Genomic DNA, 9,748 nt, shown 5'->3' on the forward strand with positions numbered 1-9,748 from the left:
GGAAGTTGTTGCTAGGATTGGTAGATGGGAGTATGTGGCCACTCTATCTCTGAGGAAGAAGAGCTGTTACAGTGTTCAATGAATAGCCATGCAAGCCACTGAAAATTGGTTGATAGCCATGTTTGGTTTCTTTGCCCAGTTTGTCTCCATTGTGCTCATCTTTTTCTCACTCCTGTGACAGAGATTTTGAATATTTTCTATTTAGCAATCTTAATTCCTCTGACTACTATCTTCCCATTAACACTCCCCTTGTCTATTTTTAGCTAAACAAATCAAGAACTTAAAAGTACCTCAACTTGACACTAAGTAAGAGAGTTCAAAAGTCACTTACTAGAGTAAGCTCATACCTCCAGAGGTTACTGCACCCCACTTCCCCCCCCCCCCCGCATCAATAGGCAAATTGAAAGACTATGTATTGATTCCAAGGCAGAAGAATGGTAAGGCTTAGAAAATGGGGGTTAAGTGACTTGGGGAGCTTTGCAACTCACTTAAGTGTCAAATAGGAGTATTTTAAGTTCTTTATTTGTTTAGCAAAAAATGGACAAGGGGAGGGTTAATCCTATCTTCACACCCATAAGCAATTCCTTATTTCCAAAATAGCTTTCTGCAATTCAGTCCTATGTTACTAGTGAAGGCTAACCCACTGTGTTGGGGGAGGGGGGGCAGAGGGTGATCAGAAAAAATGGGGAAAACAATTTGCTCCTCACTTTTTCCCATAGTGCTGTCTTCCTGGCCACATACCTGACCCTTGTCTGCTGCCAGGGACCTCGGTAAGTTCTGAAAGTTTGGGGGAAGTATATATGTGGTTGTGGGAGTCTAAGGAGAAAGATAAGAGGGTAGCAGGGGGTAGGATCTCTAAAATAGAAGGGGGATGAGGGCAGATATAAGTACTAAAAACTTTAGCCCACTTCTGGATCATCCCCCTGTGGACTATGGGAAACCTGTTTTTGATGGGGAAGCTTGTATCTGATTCCTTATACCCCTTTTCCATTTCCATTTCAGGCGCCGTTTCCCATGGAACCTCATTTTGTTGACCATTTTTGTGAGTCTAGAGGAATGAAGTGGGATTGGGAAGGAAGGCTGGGAGGGTTGAGCAGGAAGATGAAGGCAAAAGGCTGATTTATATGCAGTGCATTTTGGGAGAGGTGCTTTAGAGGGTCTCCTGTACTTTTCCACTGCCCTCCTTGATGATTACTTAGCTTTGACGACTGGGCATGGTCATTCTCTCCCTCATACCTTAGATTCCTCTCTGTCTCTTTTTTAGACCTTTGCAATGAGCTTCATGACTGGCTGCATAGCCAGGTATGTATGTTTAGGTGATAGCTCCAACCCCCATTACCTTTGGGAAGTGTATAATTGGGGATGTTAACTTGAGGATCATGGCTCCTACCCCATTTCTAGACTATAGAGAATAGCACCCACATCCATACCATTGAGTCTTTCCCATTCACTCTCATAAACAGGGAGTATAGCATTTTCTGCATTTTACTGTTGAATTTCTTTTTTTAACACTGGCCTGGTAAACTGGGAATGATGTCCATGGATGGGCTGTTTTTTTGGTCAGTCATCTCCCTCTTCCCACAGCATGTATAACTCAAGGTCGGTCATCCTGGCTATGCTTATCACTGCTGTCGTCTCCATTGCAGTCACCATATTCTGCTTCCAGACCAAGGTGAGGGCATTGCACACCCATCCCTTTGGCTCCAAGATGCATCCTTCTTTGAATATGTTTGTTCCATTCCCCCAGACCCCAGAGGTGGGAGATAGTTAAGGACTATGAGAAGATCCCATTTCTCTGTAGTCTTAAGATTTCCCCACTTTTCTCCCCCCAAATCCAGCCATTCAACTTTTCTTCATATAAAATGGTCCAACCCTGTGTGATATACCCACATTGTCCTTAGTCACAGTTAGGATGGTCATTGAACAGCCTCCTTTTTTCCCTTCCTTTGGCAGGTGGACTTCACATCATGTGCAGGGCTCTTCTGTGTGCTTGGGATTGTGTTGACAGTGACTGGAATTATCACTGCTATCGTGCTGGCTTTCAAATATGTAAGTGAGATTATCTCCCCTTCCAGGAAGTAAGGACATCTGGGGCCTCAGAGCAGGCCATAAGCAGAGGTGGACTATAATAAGGACCTGCCTGTTTGTTGTGAATTTCAGATTTTATAAATGATCTGAAAGTTTCTTAATTGATATATTGTTTGCCCTCTAAATGGGGGTGGTAGGGCCTGGAGGGAGATATTGTGGAACTCAGATTTTAAAAAGGAATCTTAAAAATAAATATAAATATACATTTAGGAGAAAAAATGATCTGAAGGTTTCAGGAAGTGATTTCTCAGCCATCCCCAACCCTCCATCATTGGTCTGACATGGTTTCTTTCTTTTTTTTTTTAAGTAATATTTTATTTCTTCTCAATTATACATGTAAAAATAATTTTAACATTTGTTTTCTAACATTTTGAGTTCCAAATTCTCTTCTTCCCCTCCCCCTCCCTGAGGTAAATAGTTTACAATACAGGGTGATATAACTGGGAAGCATCCAAGGCCAGATTCAAACACAGGTCCATCCTTCTAACTCCAAGCCTGGTGCTCTTCCCACTGAGTCATCTGCACATGGGCAGCTGCACCTGCTCATCATTTCTTAACAGTATTCCATTACAATCATATATCACAATTTGTTCAATCATTCTCCAATTTGTAGATATCCCCATAATTTCCAATTCTTGGCCACCACAAAAAGAACTGCTTTTTGTACAAATAAGTTATTTTCCCTTTTTAAAAATCTCTTTAGGATACTGATGTAGTAGTGGTATTGCTTTATGCAGTTTTATAGCCTTTTGGGCATAGTCCAAAATTACTCTCCAGAATGGTTGGATCAGTTCACAATTGTTATCAATGGTGTATCAGTGTCACAATTTTCCCACATCACCAACATTTAATATTTTTCTTTCCTGTCATATTAGCCAATATGATAGGCACCTCAGAATTATTTTAATTTGTATTTCTCTAATCAATAGTGATTTGGAGCATTTTTTCATATTACAACTTTGATCCTTTCATCTAAAAACTGTCTATTCATATCCTTTGGCCATTTATCAATTGAAGATTGGCTTATGATCTTATAAATTTGATTCAGTTCTCTAAATTTTTGAGAAATTAGGCTTTTATCAGAAACACTATAAAATACTCCCTCCCCCCTAGTTTTCTGCTTTCCTTCTAATTTTGGCTGCATTGATTTTGCTTGTGCAAAATCTTTTTAATGTAATCAAAATTGTCCATTTTATATCTCATAGATTTGATAGGTAATCTATTCCATGCACCCCTAGTTTGCTTATGGTATAAGATAAAGAAATAAGGTAGCCTCTCTTCTTGAATTGTGTGTGCCCAGATTCCTGACCTGACATTGCTTGGGGAGTTGAGGTGGTTGAGAGTGGTGGGGAAGACTATTATTTCCTTCCCCAAGTAGTGGGATACCTATCCAGGGAGACCACTGCTTGGGGGAAATAAGAAGGAACAGTGTTGCCATCCTCCCCAGGTATATCTGTTCCCTAGCCAGAGTTCTGGCCTGAGTACCCACTGTCATGGATTTTTCTTCTCCCAGAAGTACAGCTAATAGAATTAATTTTGAGATTGTGGACCAAGATCCAAACCCATCAGCACTGTAGGTTTAAATGGATTATTCTGGAATGGTCTAATTCTGGTTTTCATGCTTATTCCCCTTCCTTTGTTTTCCATTATTAAAGCTGAATAGCCGGGCTTTAATTTGGAGGTGATAAGTAGGGCCTTTAGCTGATAGGATCCCAGATCTTGGCCTTTCCTTAGCTCTTAGACCCAAGGTCCAGCCCAGTCTCCTCCCTATTGTCTACAGAGGATTTATGATTTAGTAATTGGTGGTGGAGCTGGCCCACAGCCCCAGGTTTGGGACCCTCAACTCCCAGTGAACTAGACTCTTAGCTCTTACCTTTTGTTTCTGCAGGTACCCTGGCTCCACATGCTGTATGCTGCCCTTGGGGCTATTGCTTTTACCCTGGTGAGTGGCCTCCATTTTGTCTTTCTTGTTCCTCTTTTTATGCCCTCTACGGCCCAGCCAAAGGGGTGGCTTATTATCTCTTGCACAGCACACCACCCCAAGCAACCCCTCCCTTTTTTCCTCTAAGAATCCTAGCCTCCTTCCTAGGCTAGTTTTAGACACCACCCCCTCCCTGCAGCTTTTCCTTATTCCTCAACCCCAAACTATGTTGCATTTACTTAGGAGATATTAAACTCCTAAGTTTATGTTTGTTATTTCAATAACATGTAAAATTCTTGGAAGGCAAAAGCTATTTTGTTTTTATCTTTCTATCCCTACTGTCCTGGGCCTGTGGCTATAGACCCTAGATTAAGGAGAAGATTGATGGGGGCAGATAAGGGAAATGGCTGAAGTCACTGGTGCTTGGGGGTAGATGCTCCCTGTCCTTGTAGGGTGCGGGCTGTGAGAATCAGGGGTTCCTCATTACTACTCTCCTCCTTGCAGTTTTTGGCATATGACACACAGCTGGTCCTGGGAAACAGGAAGCACACCATCAGCCCAGAGGAATATATCACAGGCGCCCTGCAAATCTACACGGATATCATCTACATCTTCACCTTTGTGCTGCAGCTTCTGGGGGACCACAACTAAGGAGGCCTCCCTTCTTCCCCAGGCTCCTTCTTCCCTTTCTTTCTGGGTTGGCCAGTTGTTGCCATGCCCCATTTCTCTCAGTAACTTCCCCAGGAAAGGTTTCACCTGTTGCTTGTGAGAATTGGGGGAGCTGTCCTCTTTGGGGCTGCTCTTAGGGAGGGACATGCTGGACTGGAGAAGCCAGTGATGGGATTTGCTCCCTCTTGTGGCTCGTCTAAGGCCAAACTCATGGTTTCTTCTCCTTTATGTCCTCTATAAAACTTTCATTACTGCCCTATGAGGGGTGTGTGATGAGAGGATCATTCTGCCTCGGAAATTAAAGGGAAAAAAGTGCAGGGATGATTTTAAGGAAATGCAGTGACTTTCTCTTCAGGGGATTCCATATTGAGCTGCTATCTGTAGTGCCCTTCCTTCCCGGCATTTCCTCTTTGGGATTGGAGAATGGAGTTAGTGCCTTCTCTCCCATCTTGTACATCTTGCCCTCTTTGGTCCTCACCTTGCCCCCAAATCCCAAATAGTCCTTTACCCTCACCCTTTGTACAGATATGATTAGGTGATGTGTAGATATTGTTTATTGGGGGTGGGCACAATATATACCAGTGCCCAGCCTTGGCTTCACATAATCCCCAACCTCTACCAACGGCCAGAAGGTGGACCTCAGACTCTACCCATGTTCATCTGGCTCCTTCCCATCACTCTGATCCTGGAGTTGCTTCCAGATTGGCCAAAGGGAGTGAGGATGATTTCTTCTTTGGCATCCTAGACTTGCAGTGAAAGGACATGGAGTTTAAAAGTGGGAACGTGCCCCCCACTTTAGGGATCAGTTGGTATCTAGCTTGGGCTCCTGAAGAGGTAGGAGCAGTGACCCAAATGCAAGCAATATGTGGGGTTTTGGCAGGAATTGAAAGATGCTCTCTAGTTTATTCTCTGGGCCCTATGTCCTTGCTACTTACTTAACCTGTTCTTTACCTGGAGCGTCCTGTAAGTTTTTGCTTACGCCTCTTCTCAAAGAACTTTAAACCTATTCTAAGCCAACCTCTCCAGTGTATAGATGAAAAAAACTGAGGCCTGGAAATAAAATGACTTATCTTAGGTCACACAAAGAAGAGGGATAGAGCCGAGTGATTTTCATGCCATCCACTAATTCTGGGGGTACTGCTCACCTCACTCTCCTCTCCATTCAAGATGTTTAAAGTTGAATCGCCCATCAGGGCTTCCCTTCCTTAGGCAGTAGGAAGCTACTGGCTAAACTTTTAACACCAAGTGCCTTATGAGGGAAGGCTCCAGGTCCAACTCAAGCCCAGCACAAGGGGAGGGCTTCTGTATATGACCTTTCTGGAATTTTGAATACAACACACAGTTGTTACAGGAAATACAATAAAATTCTATGTTAGAAATTAAACCTTTGGCTCTGGTCCCTTTTGTGAGAGAGGGAGAGGGAGGCTTTTGGCTGGTGGGGAGGACATGTGCCTTATTCTGGTTCACTCCATTCACACCACTCTCTAGATTATTACATGTCTCCTAGCCTGATCACTGCCTTCAGTTTCTTTCCTCTCCAATCCATCTTCTATACAGTTACTTAACTGATCAATGACTCCCTATTGTCACTTTTGCTCAGTTTGGTCCAATTCTTCATGACCCCATTGGGGTTTTCTTGGAAAAAGATTCTGGAGTGGCTTATAATTTCCTCACTTGACAGATGAGTTAGCTGAGGCCAACAGGATTAAATGGCTTGTCCAGGGTCATACTGATAGATGAGACCTAATTTGAACTCAGGAGAATGAGTTCCTGACTCTCTATTGCCTCTAGTTTAAACAAAATCCTTAACCTGGCACACACCCCTTCACAATCTACCTACCTGTCCAGTCCTTATTTTCATTTCTCTTCAGGCAAGAGAAAGGGTGGCTTAGAGGCCAGAGAGGAGGCCTTGAATCTGGAAAGCCTTGGATTCAAGTCCCATTTGGGGGTTGAGGGATCCTGGGCAGATGTCACTTAACTTCTCTGTGAGTTGGACTACTCTTATAGCGAAAGTGCCAACTAGCATTGGTGTTTCCTCACTTCTACTGCAAGGTCTCTTTCTAAAACCTGTTCTTCTGAAGGGCACAGAGGCCAACCAGCAAGTTTTGAGGGCCTTTGTCCCAGAAAAGAGCTCAAGTAATCCCACTTTTCCCAACAGATGAGTCATCAGTCCCTCCTTCCCTCCCTCCCATCCCTGGGGGACCTAGCACACCAGGCTCCTGGTTCCTTTTCAGGGCAAAATAGTGACTTTATTGGCCTTCTTTATACATCACTCAGGAGGGTGGAGCCTGCCTGATGAACCTGGTTCCAGATGCCCCCTGGTGGAACACCAGGGATGACCACAACAGAGCAGAGCCTGGGACTTCAGGTCCTCTGTTCATCAGTTTGTCATCCTTGCCAGGGCTCCAGGTGCTGTATCTCAGGACTTCACCCCAGCCCCAGTCTGAGGAGTGAAATTCTCTGAGGCTGAGTACTTGAACCTCTGCCTCTCATACTCCCCGCTGTTAGCAGTCCGCATGTTCTGCAGGGCTTTCATCTGCTTCAAACGGTTTTTGTCCACTTCTCGCTTAGTGAAGAGGAAGAGGAGGATCCCACAAGGAAAGCCGATGGCCCTGGGAGTGGAAGGGATGGGGGTTCAAGGAAGACCTAGGCCTGCTTAGCTGAGCCAAGCCTCATCCCCCAGGGTCTCCCTCCTCCCTCCATCATCCTGAAAAGTAGCATTCAGAAAATATAGTTCGGATTGGCCTGTCTTCTGGAAAGTGCACTAGATTTGGAACCAGAAGCCCAGGGTTTTAGTTTTTCCTGTTATCAGCAGTGTGATGCTGGGTGTACCACTAACCTCTATCCCCTATTCAACTCCAACACCTGTTTCTTCAACGATGAAAAGCAATTAATAATAGTAGTGTAGGCATCCCTATATCACTGGGATTAGGGGCCTGATGCTCCAGATCTAGAAAATCTGTGTAAAAATTTTTGGTCCTCCCTTTGTATCAAAAAAGTCTGAATTTTCTTTCTTTTACTTTTACAGGATGTTTACAGTACCTTATTGCAAAATCTGGGTTAAGTATTTGGTCATAGGGTATGTAGATCAATGTTAAGTAAAAATATCATATAAAAAAAGGTAAAACAAATACTAAAATTTAAAAAAATTTGAGATTAAACGTACCATACAAATAATACTATATATAACGTACATACATTTTATGCATTTATAAGTTATAAACTTTAATACATCCCTACATATGCTGCCTTTGTGTTGTCTGCTGAATTTTGTGTTTTTGCAAACTTTAACTTTTTACTTAACTTTTTCTTGCATTTGTGTCATCTGCTAGTTTTTGCATGTTGTCTGCAGCTTCTGTAAAGCTCTCCTCAAAATTCCCATTTAATTTCTTACACCAACCCTTGATAAACTAAAACCACCATGGGGAAAACTGCAATGTGGCAGAGAAACCTATACTCCATAGCCCATACACAGACCTGCTCTGAGGATCAAATGGTAAAGTGTACATAAAGGGTCTCATAAAGCATGCTACCCTTTTCCGGACAGAGATGATGGCTCAGAATACAGGCAACATTTGATTATTTTTATAGATGTGACCAATGCAATTTTGTTTACAGTCCAGGTTTGTATGTGGGGTGTGCTTTTCTTCCTCAAAGGGAGAGAAATGTGGGAGAGAAGGTGGATTTTAGCTGATTGAAAAAATAAAAGATAAAATGTGTAGAGTGCTTTCTGAATTGAGTTCTTGTTATTAATGACTTCCATGCCAGGCACTGTTCGAGATGTTAGACAGAGACACAAAACTAAGCCCACCCTTACCCTAAATACGGAGGAGGCAGACTTGGGCCAGATGCACCCAAAACCTGAATTGAGAAATCTCGGGCTGCTCTCCTGCTGTCCCAGGGCATCTCTTCTCCCTCCCGTCTCTGGACCATTTTCTCAACCAAGACTAAGAGACTCTCACAAATGACTTATTTTAACTTACTGAACTTGTTATATGTGTGTGTATTGTACCTAGAGATAATATTTGGGCTGGATCACATCCCAGGAGATTTGGGGCATTAAGAACTGGCTCCCCTGCCAGGAGGGGCAAGGGCTGTCTGTCCAGTCCCCACCCCCTGACCTCCCATCACTCTCTGGGGCTCTGACTCACCATGCCAGCCCCACAGCCTTCATGGGGTTCTTGGCCTTCTTCTTGGGGATGTACTCGAGGCCTGGGGGCCAGGGCCCTGGCTCGTGCTTGGTCTGCAGTGGGCTGCGGCTGTGCTGCAGCCGGACTCTACAGGAGAAAGCTCCCTGGAGGAGTGCTGTGGATGAAAGAGAGGGTGAGGAGGGGCATAAGAGATGGCCTTCAATGGGTTCCGGAGTTTCCCTGCTCCAGAGGACAAGAGGACCTCGGGACTCCAACCCACTAGTCCTGGGGGGGTTGGGGGGGTGACTTGCCCAAGGTCGTGCTAAAGGGAGGTCAAATTCGAACCCAGGGCCAATTCGAGGAAATGCTGGCTTAAGGCCTCGGATCAGACGAGGGGAAGCATTTCCAGAAAGGAGGGGATGGCGGAGAGATTGACCACCCCTGGGGGACAGGCTCGAAGGCAGGGCTTGGCTACAATGACCCCTGACCCCATGATGGGGTGGGGGGACAGGGCTCTGCCTCGGAGGCAGGAGTGGATGACTACTGGAGAAGTGTTTAACCCTGACCTCCAAGGCCCTGAAGGGAAGAGGGGTGGAAGTGGGGAAAAGGAATGGAACCGACACCCTCGGACCGGAGGATGGAGAAGATAAAGGTGCGAGTCCTGCCTCCAGGGGCCATCCTCTTACCCCTGAGTATAGGGACACCCTTCAGCCCCGGGCCTCTCAGCGCAGCCACAACTGCGGCCGCCATATTCCAGGTCCCCGAACGCCTCCCTGTTGCCTACTGGGAGTTGTAGTTTGGTTACAAGCGGGCAGCTGGACTTTCGAGTTCTGCCGCGTCTAGCCAAGGGGATGAAGACTACAGCTCCCAGGATCCCACGCAGCAGCTTTGGGAGAACTACCCTTCCCACAAACCTGTGGCGGCACGCAGGCGAAGTTGT

At 45.0% G+C, this 9,748-nt stretch overlaps 2 protein-coding genes across 5 annotated transcripts in view; one reads left to right on the forward strand and one right to left on the reverse strand.

Annotated features, from left to right (window-relative positions):
- The window catches only part of TMBIM1 (transmembrane BAX inhibitor motif containing 1), a 36,215-nt gene extending 30,153 nt beyond the window's left edge, over positions 1 to 6,062 (forward strand). For all 4 annotated transcript variants that reach the window (XM_056808529.1, XM_056808527.1, XM_056808530.1 and 1 more), the window contains exons 6-12: positions 720 to 770; positions 1,003 to 1,042; positions 1,265 to 1,302; positions 1,585 to 1,672; positions 1,954 to 2,049; positions 3,977 to 4,030; positions 4,514 to 6,062. In XM_056808529.1, the coding sequence (XP_056664507.1) occupies positions 720 to 770; positions 1,003 to 1,042; positions 1,265 to 1,302; positions 1,585 to 1,672; positions 1,954 to 2,049; positions 3,977 to 4,030; positions 4,514 to 4,660 (514 nt within the window). In that variant the 3' untranslated portion in view covers positions 4,661 to 6,062. The remainder of the gene's footprint in view (positions 1 to 719; positions 771 to 1,002; positions 1,043 to 1,264; positions 1,303 to 1,584; positions 1,673 to 1,953; positions 2,050 to 3,976; positions 4,031 to 4,513) is intronic.
- An 843-nt stretch (positions 6,063 to 6,905) lies between these two features.
- LOC103099486 (probable hydrolase PNKD) lies at positions 6,906 to 9,634 on the reverse strand. The gene is made up of 3 exons (XM_007501751.3): positions 9,495 to 9,634; positions 8,830 to 8,983; positions 6,906 to 7,290 (listed from the first exon to the last, which is right to left on the reverse strand). The coding sequence occupies exons 1-3, from the start codon at positions 9,556 to 9,558 to the stop codon at positions 7,098 to 7,100; spliced, it is 411 nt and encodes a 136-aa protein (XP_007501813.1). The 5' UTR covers positions 9,559 to 9,634; the 3' UTR covers positions 6,906 to 7,097.
- Between the last annotated feature and the right edge of the window lie 114 nt (positions 9,635 to 9,748).

This window comes from Monodelphis domestica, chromosome 8, assembly GCF_027887165.1.
Source record: "Monodelphis domestica isolate mMonDom1 chromosome 8, mMonDom1.pri, whole genome shotgun sequence".
NCBI classification, from domain to species: domain Eukaryota; kingdom Metazoa; phylum Chordata; class Mammalia; order Didelphimorphia; family Didelphidae; genus Monodelphis; species Monodelphis domestica.